The sequence below is a fragment of the Octodon degus genome, unplaced genomic scaffold, assembly GCF_000260255.1.
Source record: "Octodon degus isolate 3935 unplaced genomic scaffold, OctDeg1.0 scaffold00137, whole genome shotgun sequence".
Taxonomy (NCBI): domain Eukaryota; kingdom Metazoa; phylum Chordata; class Mammalia; order Rodentia; family Octodontidae; genus Octodon; species Octodon degus.
Genome location: NW_004524713.1, coordinates 42,962 through 63,485, shown reverse-complemented (window position 1 = coordinate 63,485; position 20,524 = coordinate 42,962). Strand labels below are relative to the sequence as shown.

Below are 20,524 nucleotides of genomic sequence, written 5' to 3'. Positions count from 1 at the left end.
CATTATTTCTTGTGGATGACAGAAAATGTATCCCAAAGGCAAAACTCTTCCGATGAGAATGCATGCACACTGTAAAAATGGAAAGCTGAATCACGAAAAGACTCGTGTATCACGCCTCACTCTGCGAAAGTGGGATGCCATTTGGGGTGGGGTAAGGCAGAATAGTAAATGTACATGTGCTTTGGGCCGAGGAGGAACTGGAGGTACTCCTGTTCAACCACCTAAGTAGAAGCAAACCTTTGTCTTCTTATCTGTAAAATGGATACACAGTTATTCCAGGTTGGTTATAAAGATTTCTTTTATAGTACCCCAAAAATGGGGCTTGGGAGATGGCTCAGTAGAATAAGTGCTTGCCTGGCAAGCGCAAGGGCCTGAATCCAATCTCCAGTTCCAGAAAAAAAAAAAACCCAAAATTTTAATTTTGAGAATAATGACAGATGGATACAAAATATATTACTTCTATGTTATAAATGTGTAAATATATTTAATATATTTTTTTGCTGAGAACAATAAGGAGGAACATGTAGAGGAAAACGTAGACCAAAACGTAGCATAAGGCTATTACCATCAACAAAGTATAATTAATACTAACAAATTTATAAGCTATATCAAGAAATCCATAGTACTTAATACTTATTTATAAGTATTTAACTTGATGGATTAATTTGGTGAGTGTTTCTTCTATACAGGCAGTGCTTTATATGTGCTAAATGTTTTATATGTGCTAAATTATGGCATTTTCACAATCTCAGTTAATTATCCTACTTAATGGATGAAGAGTTTAAGGCCCAGAAAGTCTAAATAATTGGACTGAGATCTCACTGTATGTGACAGGACGGTGATGTCTTATACTCTAGATATTCTCTATCTAATAGGCTGTTGGACATGTGACCAAGTATAAACAAATGAAAATTTAAAATTCAGTTCCACAGTTTCATGAGCCACTTAAGGTTCAGTGTCAAGGACAGCAGAGACCACTGGGAGGACAGGGAAGTAGTAGGTATGTCCATCATTGCGGGAGGGTCTCTTGCACAGCTGGTCTAGAGACTGGGACCCAACAATGACACAATTCTCTCTTCTCTGGAACACAGCGCCAGGCCGTGGCTCCCTGGTGTGTGTCACTGTGCACAGCGTCGCACTGCTATCTCCTTCCTGGACCCCAAGTGCCATATGGCTGTGCCACAGCCACGGGCTTCCCCCAGATGGTATCCATATTCTTAAAAGCAGCATCAGCTGCAAAATCAGATCTTGTCCCAGTGTACACCTTCGCAGCGGCCTCTTTCTCAGAAAGGAGAGAAATGCAGACATCAGCCAAGGGTCCCCTTCCACCAACCGCACGTAGAGGTCCAGTTTGTGGAAAGTTCCCAGGGAGGGCAGGAGCCCCATAGAAGCCTTCGTCGGACTGGTAACCATAGACATGTGCTGCTCAGCAGGAGTTCCTCTTATGGGCCTCTCTGAGTCCATTTCTTCCTAGAAAACCCAAATGAACGAATGTACCCAGGACTTGCTGATGCTTGGGTTTGACTGAAAAAGTAGACACAGTTTAAGAAATGCATGCCTAGCATGGAAAGGGATGGTTCTACAGAGAACAGGCCCAGGCTAATTTTAAAATGCAGGGGAGGGATAGGAGGAAGGAGGTAGAAGGACTGCAACACAAACACAAACAAGTGAACACAAACAAAAACAAAGTCCTCTACACAGCCAAACCCAAACTAGGTTTATCCCTCACCCTTTGGGCCTGGCTTGAGAAAGTTTACTTTTCAACTAAAGAAATAAGTGTGTGGTTTGGGGGACCAAATTCAATACCACCAGAGCAGCAGGCTCAGCAAGCTTGACTGGCTTTTGCTTCCTAAGTGCATTACAGCCTCAGAGAATGAGCACTGTTTACATTTTTTACATGCTTCTTGGGTACAGAACATGAAACTAAATTACACAGCAAAGGGTATGCTGGCTACAATCCAGTGACTCCACTTAAAACAATAAGAGAGAAGCAAGGAAGAAAGGAAGGAAGGAAGGAAGAAGGAGAACTAAAAGAAAGAAAAGCATACAAGAGTCTTAAGGGTGCATGAGCTAATGACAAGGTGGTCATGATGCTAGGACTAAAAAAGGGCACATGGAGATCAAAGCCAATGAGCCAAGCATAGGCCAAGCTCAAGAGAGGAGGAAAACAAAGGCATCTTCCTCGATGGACCAGGAGAGGATGGGTACAGCTTGCCAGCTTTCTGCAGAGAACCACTGGATGCAGCCCCAAACCACAAAACCCTGCTTATTCTTGAGTTTCAAGTCAAAAGCCCAAGGCACGTGAGCTATGCGCTCACTCTCTAAGTCACACCCTTAGAGCCCCACAGGGCACCTTCTCTGCTCAAACCGTACACAGTGAATGTTTCCAAATGCAAGGCCTACCCCTCATTACCTGCTTGTCCCACAATGCTTGGCAGATTCAGTTAACTCACAGATAACTCACTTCCACAGGAATACAGACTGGCAGGGATCAGCCCCATTGTGAGGGGCAGGCATGTACTCTACACTTGACATAGGTTAGGTCATGGGATGCTTGCAGCCATTTCATGCAATGACAGCAGGCCTATTGTACAGAGGCAGAAACTGGCGGTCAACAGCCAGGTGTCACACAGCTGCAAAAGGATAGTATTTAAACCATGTCTGCTGTGTGTACTTCTTCTATGCAGCCATGTGGCCACACTTTAGTCTTTTTATTTTCCCAGGTATCCACTGAAAACCAAACAGTTTCATAGGTCACCTCCCCATTAGGCGCTCCCTTCCTTCTCTGAGTTCATCCCTCTGTGGTACCTGCAGCTATCACAGGGCTTTGCCCACAGCTTTGCCAACATCAGTCTTGGCTTAGGAGAAGAACTGGGTTCAGTGTGTGCTCATTCCCAAGTTAGTGAACCTTGCTTCAAGGCAGTGGTAACGCTGACCACTTTAATGTCTGATGATGTTTTAGACAAAATGGTTTTGCAGCAAGATTCTACTCATTTTGAGTCTCAACATCAGAATCATTCCATAGGGGCTGGGGATATACCTCAGTAGAATAAGTGCTTGCCTGACAAGCACAAGGGCCTGAGTTCAATCCCCAGTTCCACTAAAAAAAAAGAGAGAGAATCATTCCATAACAGATAAGGACTTGAGAAGTCCAGAGAAGGCATTTACTCAATTAAATTTTAAGTAAAGTAAGACCAAGAAACTTACTTAAGTCTCTGCCTATAACACTGAATTTCTGTGTCTAAAAGACTACTCTTTAAATCTAATTGGATTTGTCCCTCACTTGCCAAAACTCCACATGAAGAGAGAGTTATTTTTGTGAAACTCAGCTTCTGCCAGAAGGAAAACCCCATTTCTGAATCAGCTGTCTCATCCATGATAAGTACTTGCCCTGTAGACATTACTGTCTTAATAAGGTAGTAACTGATCTTACCCCCCTCACACAGGTAGTAAATGATAGGCCCCAAGCCTCCATTGTTTCTTCTTAAAAATCAACAGCATTAAGAATTATTCAGATAGACTCCCTGTATCTAGATTTTTATAGACTTCTATAACAAGAGTGAATGAGTCTAAGAGTAAGAGGAGATTCAGATCAGGAGAACGTGTTGGACCTCTGCACTCAGATCCTGTAAGGCTCAGTAGATTTAAATTTCTTCAAGGCCCAGGGTTTCTATAAGTCCTGGGTGTACTTAAAGTGACCAACTCAGGGGGCTCTGTTGTTGTTTTTTTTCCTCCTGGAAGGGTTTTTTGGGTACCTTGAACAAATGGGACAGGCTCTAACCAACCATGGTACTTTCTGTTCTGTTTCCTTAGATGACTTGCACATGTGCTCTTGAAAAATTATTCAGAAACCACCAGGAGAAAGCAGATCCCTTGAGTATTTGAGAAAACAACTTGGAATCTGCTCCTACATTTCGGCATGTTCCCTGTGCCTCCCCTCTTTTCCCACCATTGGCAAGGTTGTCCCATTTCACTAACAAGAAGTGACTCCTTTGGTAAAGGCAAGACAAGCAGGCCAGATGGGAAGCAACAGATAGCCCTTAGAAAGTGACCTCAGTACAGGTTGCTGCGTCCAAGGTTTCTCTCTGCACATTGTACATGTTTTTAGCTAGCACTGGGGAATTGTTTGTCAATGCGAAATTTTCAAGTGACATTATTTTAACGCCAGTGGCCAGGTACTGTATAAGAAAAGTAAGAGAAAGTGTCACAGGTAAGGTGATTCATCTCCTGAAATCTGTCTTGTTTTCTTCACTTTGAGAGAGAAGCAAGATTTTTCAGGTGTATTGCCATGAAGGATAGGGGAAATAATGTGCTTTCAATTCCTTACCACCTGGTCTTGGCTAGAAGTAGGTACTCAATAGATGCTAGTTCTCTTTTTTTCTAAGAATATCTGACCACAGTAACTACTACTTAAAACCTCAGAAAAGCTTCCACTGCCCCTGCAATAGTGTCTAAAATCCATGGTTAGATGGGATGTCCCTGATCACCACCTTTCCAGCCTCTCTCTCTCTCTCTCTCTCTCTCTCTCTCTCTCTCTCTCTCTCTCTCTCTCTCCCCCATATCTAGCACACTTTTGCTGTCTATCCTATTTCATAGCCCATTATGTCCTTCTAATCCCAACTCTGCAATCACTTCTACAGAAAATCTCTTCATGCTTTTCTCTGTATTCCTGCCTCAAATCACTTCTTACGCTGCATTACCCATGCCCTCAGGAAGCTTTCCTACCCTGGTATCCAGGGAGCATGGGGCGCCCTACACCCCAGGTCCAGGCCAAGAGTTGAGGAGACACAGATAGATGACCACAGTTCTCCTGGCTCAGACTTGGTGGCCATCAAGGAATGCCTACATCTTGTGATTCTCTCTAACCAGCATTTCAAAGTTTTCTGTATATAGCCCATGGCTTATGACAAAACCATAAATTGGGCACAGTTTATTCTTCAATCTACAATTATCCTATTTGTGCTTTTCTTGTTTTATTTCTCTCATGTTTCTGCAATAATTAGGCATGCATTCCCCAATCTAAGGAGTCTGTTTTCCATGCAGGGTTGGAGCTTAAGACTGAAGAGTACTTCCTGTGCTTCTTCTCTATTTCCATATAATCTACTCAAATGGGAAGACTCGCTGGGGAGAGAAATGCTCAGCCTGAAAAAATGAGGGCAAAAGGTTGGAGATCTCAACAGCTGGGTGGAAACCATGAGGTAGTATCTGGGCCATCAAGACAGGAAGCTTCTACTTTCTCCGTGATATTCCTGTAAGGCATGCAGCATACAAAAATGGGGCAAAAGTCATCAGGTTTTCAGCTGTCATCATATGTCTGTCACTGAAGCAGGCAAGGGTTACCTGTCCTGCCGTGCGTACACTCCTATCAGAGACACAGTGGCCTGCATCTGGCTCTGCCGTTCCAGGGCCGAGCTCCACAGCAAGTCATTCCACTCTCCCTGAGCCTTAGTGTCCTAATCTGTAAAATGAGAACATAGATTCCTATTTCTGTAGTAGCTTTAGTAAGATTCAAGGAATTTGGTACAGATCCCAGAGGAACCTGGTAAGTGTTATTTTTATAATTTGTCCGGGGCCTTCTGAGAGTGGGCAAAGGACTTTTTTCCATCCAACACCCTGGCTCTGGTCCCTGTTGGCTGAGAGAGCTGCGATGAGAGCTGCCTGTTTTCTTCCTCGGGGAAACTCCCTCTGGATCTCAGACTCATGGGTCTTTGGCTACTGTTTCAAGTTGGATGCACCCCTCCACCCAATGAAATAGCTATTTGAGGGCAGCAAGAGAAATGGAACTTTCTTAAGTCTCCCAAAGTATCTGCTACAGGTCTGAAGATGTAATAAATCTTTGTTGATGCAACTATGCTTAACTCAACAAAATGTCAACAGGATTCTCTACTGTGTTGGTCGCCAGAGTTACCTCTGGCAGTGCCTGAAATGAATGAAACAGGGAAATGCCATTTGTAATCGCCAATATTTGCAAAAACCCAGCACTAAGCATTGGTTTTTTTTCCACAGCCTTAATCCCCACTAGGGAGGTATTATCATTCTCATTTTCCAAAGGAGGGTGTAAAGATTCCCAAAGGGGTTAGTAACACAATGCTCCCCTCAAAAGAGTAAGAATTAAGAAGGTGAAGCCAGATCTGCCTGATTTTCATTTCACCTCATTTGATTACCCATGTTCTCTCATTCATACTCCCAATACACAATGGAAATATAATTATATTTAATTTCATGAGTGGATTAATTATTACATAGATTATCATAACAGAAGACAAGTTATGGTTTTATATTTTAACAGAGACACAAAGAATAATGGACACTTCAAGGAATAGATAATGCAACTTAAAAAAGGTGGCTTAAGGACTGATATACCCAATAGCGGGGTAATGAAGTATAAAGTCAGAGAATGAATTTCAAAGAAAGAGGTAGTGATGAGGTCGTACCTGCCTTCTGAACTGGGAATCTTCTGTAGGATCAGCAGCACAACTGGCATCATGATGGCATGCTTACCCCTCCCTTCCACTGTGGACATGGCCCATGCTTAGAAAGACTGGCTTTACTTTGACCCTTCAACTACTGCTCTGGAATTGGTCAGTCTAAGTTTTACCTTCAAAGCATTAACCAAGTTCACTGGCTAGTTGTATGAAGGTCTGTAATTCCTAAAAGTGTGCTGTAAATTCTGGATAGTTTCAGTATTTCCAGCTCTTCTTCAGGTCATTGCAAAAAAAGGGAGGTCCTAGTCTGGACAGGAGTAAATGTACTTTGGTAGAAATGTCAGGGGTGAGAGAAGGAGGAGAGTTAGCTACATGCCATTTTGGCAGCCTTTCGTGTAAAGCATTAGAGAAATGCAAAATATGGAAACAAAATAAGAACAAGAAAAGATCTTTGCAAGCACTTAAGCCATTTTTGAGGTTCCCAGAGAATAGATAACTTGATTATTTCAGTTTATTTCCATTTTTGTTCTGTCTCAGGAACTTCTTGATTCCAGCTGGGCCAGGAAGGTGAATGACCAAAACATCCAAAGAATGTCTCGTATTATAAGATGTTCAGTTCAGCTTGCAACACCAGAAACTTTTTGATATTCCTGATAGTGTCTGTGTATAAGACTCAAACTCAGGGTTAGCTTTAGTCTAACCAAATTGGGGAATCTTCTAAGAAGGATAGATGAGAGGGGCTGGGACCTGCTAGAGGTAAGAGGTTTACAAAAAATCAAAGGGAAGTGTTCATTGGCATTCTGGGCTTCTATGACACAAATCGCCATAGGCACAGGGGATGAAAGCTTACTGTAAAAAGATTTCACTTCTAGATAAAATTGTCATACCTGTATCTTGCATGGTGACTAGGGTAGAGACTGGCTTTATATTACTTTGGTTTCTTTCATAGGATCTAGCACAACGGGAGCCACAAACCTCTAGTAGATACTCACATTTACCTTTCTTTCTTTCTTTCTTTCTTTTTTTTTTTTTTTTTTTTTTTTTTTTTTTGCAGAACCAGGGATTGAACTCAGGCCCTTGTGGTTGCCAGGCAAGTGCTTATTCAACTGAGCCATCTCCCCAGCCCATATTTCCCATTTTTAAAGTAAGAGAAAGAGAGTGAGGTAAATTTGAAAAATAAAGAAGAGATGGGGAAGCCACTGTGGTCATTTCATCTTTCCCAAAATTACAGAAGTGTCCTAGTGAGACAAAGGGACTATGGAACAGGGGCCATGTGGCAGGGCTAGGCACAGCCCAGGATGGAAGAGGCCTGCCATCGCTATGCTTCTGCTCCAGGAGGATGGAAACTCCTCAGGCAGTCCACACAGTGACACCCGGCACTGCCTGTCTGCACAGGACTCTGCTCACTTCACAGTGAAGTTTCCCAGTCATGGAGCTGCTTCCATCTTTTAGGTGAACAGGAGACAGTCAGCACAAGGGAGCCATGAGATCCTTCAAATTTTAGATTCTCCACTCTTTGGCCTGGGGCAGAACCACAGTGCTTCTCCAGTTCTTTAAGGCAGATAACAATTCTTACCTTGGCTGTGAGGTGTGTAGCTGGTGGACCTCCATAACATTAGGCCCTTCCTCTGTTCTCTATCTATGACCTGCTTTGGTCAATCTCTGAATTGGAAATTGTCTGGGATCCATGCATGCATCAGTGAGTGTGTGTGTGTCTGTGTGTTTGTCTGTGTGTGCATGTCTGTGTGTGTGTGTGTGTGTGTGTGTATAAAAGACAGAGAGAGAGAAAGAAAGAAGAGATAGAAGAGACAGACCTAAGAAAGAGAATTTTATTGGAGGAAGGCACCAGACACCAGGTGCACATTTCTGTTTTATTGTTACATTTCTGGGGTTGTAACTCAGCAGCACAGCACCTGCCTAGCAAAGGTGAGGCTCTGAGTTTGATTCCCAGCACCAAACACCAAAAACAACAACAAAAGCAAGTACTACATTTTATTCTTAAGCCAAATTCTGAGCACTTCCCAGTTCTTTCAGCTCCTTCTCTTAACCCACTAACATTTTCACCCTGAAGGGTGAAAATTGACTACGGTGTCCTCTAATCACCTTACAGGTGATGAAGACCAGAGTCGTGCTTCATTATTCCTCTCTGCTTTCAGAAAGGAGCCAGATTTCTCCTGAAGATGTTGCTTTGACCTTGAACTGCACAGGCTGAAGATATGCATGGCAATGTGTGTCTGAGTATCGGTGCTTGTGTATGCATGTGAGTCTGAATGCATGTGAGTGTGTGCTTGTACACATGCATGAGTTAGTGCCTGTGTGTGTGTCTGTGTGTGCATGATGGGAGAGGTGGGGTAAGGAGATGAATTCTAGAAGTTGTTTTCCTATGAGGAATTCAGGACACCTTTGTTCTTGAGCCCTCCAGGCTGCCCTCTGCCCGCCCCTCATGCCCTGCACCTAGGCTGCACACATAGCCTCTCCCCTGACCCTGTATTCTCCAGTGAGCTGATCTCATTATGGTAAATTTAGTTACAGCTGAAGTCTCCTTGTAACAAAGATTATGTCCAAGCCCAGAGTAATGGAACCTAGTCGATTTCATTAAAATAAAATTGGTTACAATGAATAATTCAATAGGATGATTTTGTTTCCCCATCTCCTCTTTGTAGATCGAAGAGCTAGTATTTATAATGATTTTTTAAAATTGGATTTTTGTTTAGGAAGAGATAATCGCCCATAATTCCTGACAGCCCTTTCCTTACAAGATCAGAATAACTGCTCCACGAAACCTCATTTCAGATGCAGAGACTGGAAAATTCTCTCTCTCTCTCTCTCTCTCTCTCTCTCTCTCTCTCTCTTTTCTCCTGATAGTACCAATAAAGTTTGGGTGGTTTTTAAGCTCAGTTACTCCCTTAGATTCCATTCATGTGAGGTTCTGAGTGGGTTCTTAACATTCTAGTTCCAGTGGTGATTTTTAAACATTACTGGGTGCTAGCATTGAATTTGGAATTCTTGTATATTTTATGTAATAGAGAGAAAGCAAAGGTTGAGCATGTAGCAGCAGTGTGTGTGTGTGTGTGTGTGTGTGTGTGTGTGTGTGTAAGATCCTGTCCTTAAAGATGAAGGGACAAAGAAGAATGACACTTAAATGTATTCTCAAAACATTGATGACCAAGTAGAAAGCCAGGTGGACAAACAGATGGTTATAGTTCAATGTGATAGGTACTGGGTACAAGCAGGCAGATGGGTTCATGAAATACAGAGGTGGTGGGTAGGGGAGCAAGATGAATTCTGATCATTTGTTCATGTAATTCTTCATTCATTCATTCATTCACTCACTCATTCATTCATTCACTAAGGTTGCAATAAACACGAGAGACACTAGGAAGCACCATGTTTCTGTTTCTTTCCACATTCTGCAAGGAGCTCAGAAATAAATGCCGATGAAGCGCGGCTGAAGTTCATGAAAAGTCTAATAAATGAGGTGGTCTTTGCCTACGTCTTACCCGGGGACTCTTCATTGAGCCCCAGGAGATAATTTTTCTTTCATTTAGAAACCAGGCCTACCCCATCTCACCTGAATTGAGGGAGCAACATTAAGAGAGGGCTGTCGGGGAGCCACAGGTCCTCTGCAAGGCAGTGGGAAGGCTGGCCTTAGGAATGGCCACTGGGGTGGGCAGTGAGAAGCATTGAGCCATGACTCTGGGAGATGGAAGTCTCAGAAGAAGACAGGTGGTGCTTAGCATGATAATTGGGAAGGCAGCCCTGGGGACAGCACAGCCATGCCCAGAACCACACAAGCTGTAGTGGTCCCCAAACTCTCACTGCCTCAACTAAGTCCCAGCCTCCTGGGAGAGAACCTTGACACATAAATAGTGCATTAGGGGACTGCGGCATGAGTCACAGCTTCTTAGAAATGAGAAAGTCCTTAGAGATCGTCACAGTCAACTAGTCGCTATTTTAAAGATAGGAAAATGGGGCCCAAAGAGATGAGATTGCTCCAAATCCATACAGCAAATTCATGGTAGAATTATCACTAATTCATGAAGCACACAACATGGCACCCCCTCCCTCAAGTGAGACTTTCCAAAATGAATTTGTTCTTACCCCTATTGAACTCTAGTGATATATCCAGGATGGAGTTCTTTCCCACATATGAATTACAATAGGTAGGGAAATGGGAAAACAGATTTATTACCCCTGTGATGTTAATGGCCTCTCTGCTTGGCCATTGCATGTGCAGCCCTCTCTCGATGCTGACATTGCATTTGGCTAGAGATGTGCTCACATGGCCTCATTCAAGGGAACTGCAAGTGAGGTGAAGAACTTGAGTGGCACAGAAAAGATTCAGGCTATCAGCGACAAGTGCCGCCCAAAGCTAGGCTCTTACCTGGGATGCGGCCGGCTGCCCGATGATGACCCAGCCTGGACACTGATGGTCTTGATGAGACACTGAGGCATTGGATGCCCACTGATCTAGGAATCCTTGAGGTGTGTAGACACCACAGTCTTTAATGCTAGTCTTTTGTTCAAACTCTTCACATACCCCATCTCCATCATGGAAGTAGCACCGACTGGGTTCATCTACAAGAGAGGGTGAGAGAGAAAGAGATCGTTGATGGAATATTTGTTCTCTGGTGTTTAGCATCATTAGAAGCTATGGGATTGGATCACCAAATCCACCAGCATTATTCAACCTATCCTCATTAGTTACAATGGAATATGGTTTAGCCTTTAAAAAAGAGGGAGTCTTGTTGCATGGAATGGCATGATGAACCTGGAAGACATCATAAAATTTGAAATACGCCCATCACAGCACAACAAATTCTGCATTGTTCTACTTAGGTGAGTTATTTAACATTATGAAGCTCACAGATAAAGAAAGTGAAAAGAAGGCTCCCAGAGTCTGAAGGTGGGGAGTGAATGAGCACTACTTCCTCAATAAGTGTAATTATGCACAGTGAAGGAGCTCTAGGCTGCTACTGCACAGCAATGTGCTTATAACTAGCAACACTGTACCATAAATTTATAATATGTTAAGAATGTATCTTGCCACATACAAACACAGAAGTTCATATCCAACTTCATTTCCCCAAGTAAGCCTCACAACTATCTCAAGAGGAAGGTAAGATTATTATTTTAATTACTCTTTTCATGTCCAGTTGAGATACCACACTGTTGTAATGACTTGAACAAGGTCACACAGTGTGCTTACATCAGATGCAGAATCAGAACTCATTCCTTTACTCTCCCACTCAGAGTTCATTACTGATACCTCAGAACATCACAGCTACAAATTTGGGTTCCTATAACTCCAAAAGTAATGACAGATTTACACAAAGAATGAACTGCAGAACTCAGCTGCAGTTCTGAAGCTCTATTGGTCTTCTGTGGTAGGTAAGTCTCTTTCCATATGTGGACCCAATCATTAGAGGAAAGAAAGACTAGAATACTGGTATTCCAAGAAACCTTCCTGGATAATACTCTTAGCAACTTAAATACCTAAAGAGTTTCAGCTAAAACCCAAGTAAATTTTCAACTTCTTATGCATGTCAAGCTACATCAACAGTTTCTACTTGGTCTAAAGCTGTTGCTGGCTTTGGTGATCTTCTCTTAACCACAGGGACAAGAAGCATAGAAATCTATGGCAGAGTAGATGGCTCAGGGCCAGAGAGATAGCTCAGTAGAATAAGTGCTTGCTTGGCAAGTGCAAGGGCCTGAGTTTAATACCCTGTTTCAGGAAAAAAACAAAACAAAACACTGGGCCAGAGTAGATGGCTCCTGACAGGTGCGACCTATGCATGATTCTTGATATTTTAATATAGAGCAATACAAGTAGAAACTTACATGTGGTCATCATGAAAAGATTACCCTTCATTCTTTTTATAACTTTAATGCCAGCTCTTCTGTGCTGTTTTTTTTTCTCTTTCTGTCACTTTTTTTTCTGGGCAATGGCAAATACTCCCTACTGTACGTATGTGCCTATTTTACTAACATTTCCACCTTAACACTTACCACATGGTACTGTCATTAAATCTACATGTTGTAGCTGCCCTGAAGGATGCAGACTTCCTTAAAAAGTTGTCCCTATCCAATGTCCTAGAATTGTCATACAATTTAGCCCCCATACTAGAGCACACTTTGAAAGTGGTGGCAGTGATATTGAAAATTATATCCAGGTAACAGAAATATAACCTGGGAAAACCTCCATATCTCAGGAAAATCCCTGTACAGATATTACTTGATCTGGGTTGTCCTTCCCAAATTTACTCTAAAATTGTTGAGTAGAGTTCTGGAGAGGATACTGAATGTAAGGCCAAAGACCTGGGCTGGTTCCTGTTCTTTATATTGGCTCTGTAACTTTGCAAAACTAACTTTGTTCCTCAGCCTCTAGATCTCCAAATGTAACATGGACGTGACAATCCCCACCTGGGAAACCTCTCAGGATAACCACAGAACTCTCGTTGGAAAAGAATATAAATATGCTTTAAACAGTCTGAAATAATCATCAAAATAAAAGCATATCCTTTCTCTACAGGATTGATCGATTCCTAAGCAACCGAGTCAAATCAAATTGTGGAATCAGTACTCATTAGAAGTACTATCCAGCAGTATTCTCCCATCAGGAGGGGCACAAGTCAAGGAGAAATAAGGCTTGAATGTCTATGATGCTGACTGTTAGAAAAAGGAGTTACTGAATTCAGGGACAGCAAAATGTTGAGCCCCTTCCAAGGTCCAAAATCCCTTGTTTATTTCTGCAAACAGTTTACATAGTGAAATACTATCAAGAGAGCCAGAATAAATCAATTCATTATAATTCAATTATTTAAAGATGGGTTTGAGCCAGCTGAAACTCTAGTGACTGGTAGCATGCAGAGCAGGGAAAGAACACAGGCTCAGGGCTTCTCAGGAGTGCCAGCCTCTCCACACTGTGGTCACCTAGATATAGTAAAGCATAGATCCAATCCCAGAGTGATCAGCCATAGTCTCACTTTGCTCTCTAAAATCCCATAAGGGAGACTGCAAAGAGTAAGGGGTTTGACATACAGGAAAGGTATGGTCAATCTCTATGTCTACCACTCATAAACTGCCTAGGACTGAAATATAATAACCTAATTACTCTGAACTTCACTTTCCTCACCCGCAAAAAATGGAGGCAGTTAGATTTATTCAGTGCTGTCAGGGTGACTATGTGAAATGGCACTTACAAGATCAGCTCTTTTGCTCGGTTTATCTATTGGCAAACAGCTAGAAGAGCACTATAACTCTGGGGCAAACAGAAATCTGGACTCAGAGGTTGAAGTCTGTGCCTCATTTTCACACCAAGCAGAACAGATCCTTTTTACACCTGTGCAATACCCTCTGTGCAGTATCATCAAAGATTAAGATCATGAAGTTGCCACTTTTCCCCTTCTCCAATAAAAGACATGTGATTAGTGTAAGATTATATAAAATCTATTCTCTAACATGTCTTATTCATTCCTTCAGCAAAGACACTTCTCAGAGTAGCCCTCCCCCCACAAAAAAATAAAGAGCTAGAGATGAATTCTCACAAAGGCTAATTTCTTCTTGATTGTATTTAAGACTGCAGCAAATCTGTCTGCTCACACTCAGCAGAACCTGAGAATGGAGGGAGACAGACATGGGTAGAAAAATAGGTGCATAAGCGACTAGATGGATACAGATGATAGATAGATAGATAGATAGATAGATAGATAGATAGATAGATGATAGATAGATAGATAGGTTGGTAGATAGATGATAGATAGATAGATAGATAGATAGATAGATAGATAGATAGATAGATAGATAGATAGATGAAGAAGAGAGGAGAGAGAGGGATGGGGAGAAGGTGGGAAGGAGACAGACAGAGAAGGCGAGAGTGAGAATAACAATATGTATGTCTTGTTTTTTTGTAGATTCTGCTGACAAAGCTATTGTGCATTCCTTTTAAAAATAACATCCTTGGACTCTGCTATTCAGCTTGTCTTGCTACTAGTGTCCCAGGAGCCCTTCGGCTCCATCTGCCAGCCTTTGTCTGGGGAATTCTCTATCCCTCTCTACTCCCTCTGCCCCAAGCACTGAACAGAACAGGGTAAGGAACAGAATACAAATGTGCAGGCAGGAAAAACAAAGGCAGCAACAATAAAACAAAACTCGCCTCGCTCCCATTACATCAGTCGGCTTGGTACTCCTCGAATGCTTGATGCAAGGTGCTGAGTACATTCTAGTAAAGAACTTGAAGTCAACCCCAAGGTCAAATGATCACCTTGGCAGCCAGGCTTCCATATAGCAGTTAGGTGGCTTTGACAATAATATATTCCATCGAGATCAGTATGTGCAGACTATAGGTGCATGTACACACACACACACACACACACACACACACAGAGACACACATACACACTTTTGAAAATATCAGACTTTCAATAACTAGTTAGTGACTGAATAAGTGATTAAACTTCAGAATCCTTGATGCACATACTCCTCTGAAAATATAGCTTACATCCTTTGGAAATTATGGCTTAGGGAAAGTAAAGGAGATGAGACACCTATAGGGACTGCCTCATAATGGGCATGCAATAGGCAGCCCGATCCCTAAATCTCACCTCATCTCCTCTCAGCAAAGGGCAATGGGTCATTTCAGACTATCATCATGCATGTGGTGATGCATGTAGAAAGCTAATCTACACAGCTAGGACACTTGGTGTAGGCGGATCTGGCATGATTAACAAACTCGTTCTTCCTCAGGTGTGTTTTCCTATATGGGAACTTTCTTTCAAATGCAATAAGCTCAGCCAAAAGCCCAAGATAGAGGGGCTTTCTGTAAATGGATAGACACGACTGATACAGCCTCTTATTGACTCAATTTTGAAATTTTATCTGTCGGAAGCATCAATGTGCAATGTCATGGCTCTACATTTCTAAGGCACATACAAAGAACAGTATGTGTGGTAGGTAGACACGGCTGCCCTCACTGGAAAGCTTGGAAAGCCAGCTCTAAGAAGCAAAGGACAAGTTCATTTTATAGTATAGGCAAAGGCTGGAGTTAGCACTAAGGTTAAGAGTTCTTATCCTTCAAACAAAGAAGCACCTGAGTTCAAGCACTGTTATACTCTTTATTGCTGGTTAATCTTGGACATATTTCATCTTTCAAGTCCTCAGTTTTACCATCTATGGAATAGGAATAATGTTACCTTTTGGACTTTCTCAAGGGGAAGCTGGCATGATCAAACTGCATGCGGGTTTGAGCCACGCAAAAATAAAAGTGTTCTGCGAGACACAAGGCCTCGTTCTAACAATGACAATGATGAGAAGAGGTAGGGCTTTCAAAAGTCTTCTTAATCAGAAATTCAGAGGATAGAAAAGGTCACCGAAGGCACATGAGCTGTTTTCAGTATCAACGACAAGTAAACAAACCAAAAGGGAAAAAAAGCAATAAACAAAAAAGGGGTGTGTTTATTTGTATACCCAACATGGAGACATTAATTAACTTAGTTTGATGCAAAGCTTTGGTAATTCGTGACATCCCTGGAACACTTCTGATGGAAAAGTGAGAGAGATAGCTGAAGAGTTCATAACCAGAAAAGGGAGAAGGCATTTAAATTATTCAGATATGCTCCACACCAAGAAACTTGGTTTCACATTGCCTCTTGTCAGTTTAAAGGACACGAGCCATATGTCAACAAGTTATTGGTCACCGAACAACTCACACTGGCCAGTGCATTCTTCAGGGGAGACCTGAGATAATGTGAACACTACAGGATACTTGATTAACTCAGGGTGTTTCTGTGTAAGTTTTCTACCCCCAAATCTTACCCTACCCACTTCCTTGCAGGGAGCCTCACAGCAGATAACTTCCTTCGCTTGATGTCCAAGCTCCTCACAAACTGCCTTCCTCCTCCCGTTTCCCAAGCCATCCATTTCCATTTCATGTATCCACACTGTCTCCCAAGGGCTGTCTTCCTCTATTGGAAATGTAGTCTTCCATTTCTGCACTTTGCTAAGTCCCTTTTGATCTTCAAGCTTCAATTGGTATCTCTCTTGGCAGGCCTCTATTCTCACTCCTTCCTTGGATTCCCTCTCTACTTGGGTTAAGTACCCTTCTCTGTTTCCGCACGACAGTGAAGCTACCAACAAAAGAGCCAAGGTATACATGAATGGGTGAATGACAAGCAAAAGATTAAATCATTTATATTTAGTTTATGTGCTGCCAAAGTGAGCACAAATCATTTATATTTAATTTCACTTACTATATAATGACTCATGGTCTAAATGAACCAATGGCTCATATGCTTTTTGGTCACGCAATTACTGCCCCTATCATAATAATATTTCAAAGTAGAGCTCACCAAAACTAGACATTAAATGGAATGAATATGTGGTCTTACCTGGAACAAAACGTGTTCCCTAAAAGTGGCTTCACTTTAAAATTTATTTGAGGGGCCAAGGAGATGGCTCAGTAGAATAAGTGCTTCCCTGGCAAGCACAAGAGGCTGAGTTCAATTCCTGGTTCCACCAAAAAAATGAATAAATAAATAAATAAATAAAATAAAATTTGTTTGAACATTAGGAATGCAATGGTATAAAGCAAGACCCAAGGGATGGCCCCTTAAACATTTCTGTGACGCCCAACTGGGATTAAGTACCCCATAATTGATTTGCAATCATTTCAGCAATGAATGAGAAACAGATAAGAGTACCAAAGCTCTCTGAGGCTTTCTGGGTGAGTATTGTTGTTTCCCCCAAATAAAATAGCTCTGCCCTTTAGAAGATAACTGAATAAGACCATCCATGCATCTAACAAACACACACCAAACACCTGCATATTGTCTGCTGTAGGGCTGGAGACTCAAGTACTTTTGGTCCTTTTCTCTACAGGAAGAATCAACATTGCTTGATAAAATTGGAGAAGGTTTCTTGAGAGATGGCTTAGCTGAAACACATTCAAGGTTGAAAATAATCCCAGCACACTGAGGGAACAGTCTGCATGAAAGATGAGCTTCTACCAATATTTGAGTGAGGGAGTGCAGTGAATCTTGGAACTGATAAGCTCAAAAGCTGACTTAAAGCCAGACTGAAGAAGCATCTCAATATTATGGTAAAAAATTGGAAAGTTGTCCCCCAGGAGTGCAAGATTTTGAAGCAGGAAAGCCATGTTGTTATCATGATTTTTTCACACTCTCAGAGGCAATGAGGAGCAATACTTGGTTTTGTTTAGTTGATATGCCATCTCCTATTTATCTGAGTTTGGAAAAATTATGTAGAACTTTTAAGACTTGGCTCCTTCATCTGAACAATTTTGAAGGATCAAATGCTTAATGATCCTGCAATCATGGAATACTAGCACTAACTGCATAACATTACATGACAATCAAAAATATTCCTTGGTTGTTTCTGTGTGTCAGGTACTATATGCTATACCATAGGCATAGAGTAGTAAGTAGAACATGAAGGGCTTTTTCCTCCATGGTACATAATGGTGGTAAATGCATGCTGGATACATGTGATATATAGCAGATAGCCAATAAACGGTCTATGAAGATGGCCTTGGCACTGAACCAGTTATTTCATTTTACCTATGGGGAAGCTGATGCTTATAAGTTTGAAATCATTTGCTAACATCTTTAGAGAAAATTTGCATAGAAATGAGAGTAGATTTTGATTCTTTTTTTATGGAAAGGTCTACAGGGTGTTCAGGGTCTCACTACTAGATTGGATTTATAGTGATCTGCCTGTTTACAGCTTCCCAAGAGCTGGGTTCACAGGTGTGCACCACCACGCCCAGTCTTAATTGCCTTCTCAGCATGCCCTGAAGGAGAGGGCAGCATGGGAGGCCCTGGGATGGAACTCCCGGCCTCTGTGCCTGAGTGCATGTGCTTTAATCCACTGAGCTATTTGGCCAACCCACAAAAATTTGATTCTTGAACTTGTATACAATGCCCTTTTAATGATACCCTGCCACTGTTTTAACATTTATTTCTAGAAACAAAATAGTTCATTACCTTAATCAAGTCTCCATATTGTATTTGGGATTTTAAGATTTCTTTTTTTTTTTTTTTTTCATACTATGTCCAGATATGGGCTAAAGAGTCTGAAAAGCTATTGAAGTTACCAAGTTTCATTCTCATTAAGCAAAATGAGTGAATAAGCCACAGGTAGGCAGGGGAGATTTTCATTCATAGAAGATAGACTTGACTTAGGGCTCAAGGAAAAGGCAAATAATTTAAATGCTCATTCCTGAAGCAGGCTATCTTCCAAAGTATACAAGCAATTTCTTGTCTTTCTAAACTATTTTGTTCATAAAGATAGGTCAGATTTTGAAAATTTCTGCTTTGGTTTCTAGCTAAGAATGTTTTCTTTCAGTCCAATCTTTTTTTTTCTTCAGTTTGTTAAAGACCATAAAAAATTAGTATTTTTAAGTTCAGCTGTTTATTTAGGTATGGGTCCAACCACAACAAGCTTCATGCCACGTAAGAAGTCATCCAAACAACAACAAAAAAGACCCAAAAAATGCACAGTCTTTGTATCCAAATAAGAGCCTGTTGGAACAGAAAAATGGTAGTGCCTTAATCCAGGACAATTTACAAAAGAGAAGTTGAGTAGAGGCTACGCTGGCATCCACTTCCTCTGGAACAGAACTATCTTGACTTCATATTGTCTTCTTTTCAAAGGCTTCATGTTAAAGCCACATGGCTAACCTCATTTAATTCTACCCAAACCAGAGTTTGTTCTTTAATCTCTTCAATGAACTCAGCCTAGTACCAAAGGCAGGGTGGTGAAGGCCTCCCGAAGAATCCCGAATCTGCTAACAGGCTTCAGATGCCAAATGGGTCCGCTGAACTGGAGAAGCTTAAGTTGATCTCTGGGTCCCTCACAGTTTGGCCACATATCAGCATGAGACAGAAATTCCTCCCTGCATTTCCCTGTGGTGATCCAGGATCATCTAACAGGCACTAGAAAAGAGGAGTCTCTAGGTGTTCTCTAGCACCTTCAGTCTAACTCTATCTCAGACCACAGCACAGACTCACCTCCCTCTCCTTACAACCCTCACAATGGGCCTTGGTTCTTTTTCACTCCGATCCCTTCCTCAACAGTAAAGGGAATGCCCATGATTAAAATGCAAATTTTATGTTTGAAATACTTGATGTTTACAAAATTGGAACATTACTGATGAGCTTTAGAGTCCTATCCTAGCTTAGTTCTAATTTTTCTGTTTATCCGCAGTTCCCAGCACATCTACAATCCTGAAATACATGTACCACTTTTCCAGAACTCGTGCCTCAGAGCATCTATCATGGTTTCTCTAGGCTAGAAGGATCCACTTTTGAGTCCATCATCACCAAGCAGCAATTTAGCAGTATCCTCAGCTTGGGGGAACCCTGCACCGCTCTGGTGCATCTCTCTATGTTCAGCAGAGCAGAATTCCTTCCACTCCCAGGATCATTCCTCTCTCCTTCCAAATTGTCAAAACATTTTAAAATTTGAAAATTCGTTTTTGAAAATTATGAACTATCAGTTACAGAAGTAGACTTGCTTTGATTCATGTTTTGAAGACGATTTCCTCTACTTCGTGTTTTCTTTTTTGCGTTACAGTAAAACTTATTGAGTTGTGCCTTCTCTTTCTTGTGATTTATTCTTCAGTTGTCTGATCTAGCTTCTATGCTTACCACGCCACCCAAATCACCACACTGTCGTGAAATTGTCTCTCCTCCTCTCCATCTCAGTCTCCATCTCCTTCTCCATCTCCGTCTCTGTCTTTTCCTCTGTGACCATCTCAGTCCCTGTCTGGGTCTCTGTCTCTGTCTCTTCCTCCATCTCAGGCTCTACCTCTGGCTCTGTCTCTCTCCCTCTCACACACCATGCCTTCCTAGTCTTACTTCGAATCTCAGGTCCACCCTTTTCTCTCTACCTACACTCTCTCATCTGTCTTCATTTTATTTTTATTTATTTATTTATTTATTTATTTATTTATTGGCGGAACCAGGGATTGAACTCAGGCTCTTGTGCTTGCCAGGGAAGCGCTTATTCCATTGAGTCATCTCCCTGGCCCCTGTCTTCATTTTTAAATAAATATTTCACAAATGGTGCTGGAAAAACTGGCC

The 20,524-nt window shown here is 41.8% G+C and overlaps 1 protein-coding gene across 2 annotated transcripts in view; it reads right to left on the bottom strand.

Moving 5' to 3' along the window:
• Window positions 1-20,524, bottom strand: part of LOC101583960 (pappalysin-1) — a 132,599-nt gene that overhangs the window by 86,084 nt on the left and 25,991 nt on the right. For both annotated transcript variants that reach the window (XM_004641459.2, XM_023701594.1), the window contains exon 3: window positions 10,810-11,003. In XM_004641459.2, coding sequence (XP_004641516.1) covers window positions 10,810-11,003 — 194 coding nt within the window. The remainder of the gene's footprint in view (window positions 1-10,809; window positions 11,004-20,524) is intronic.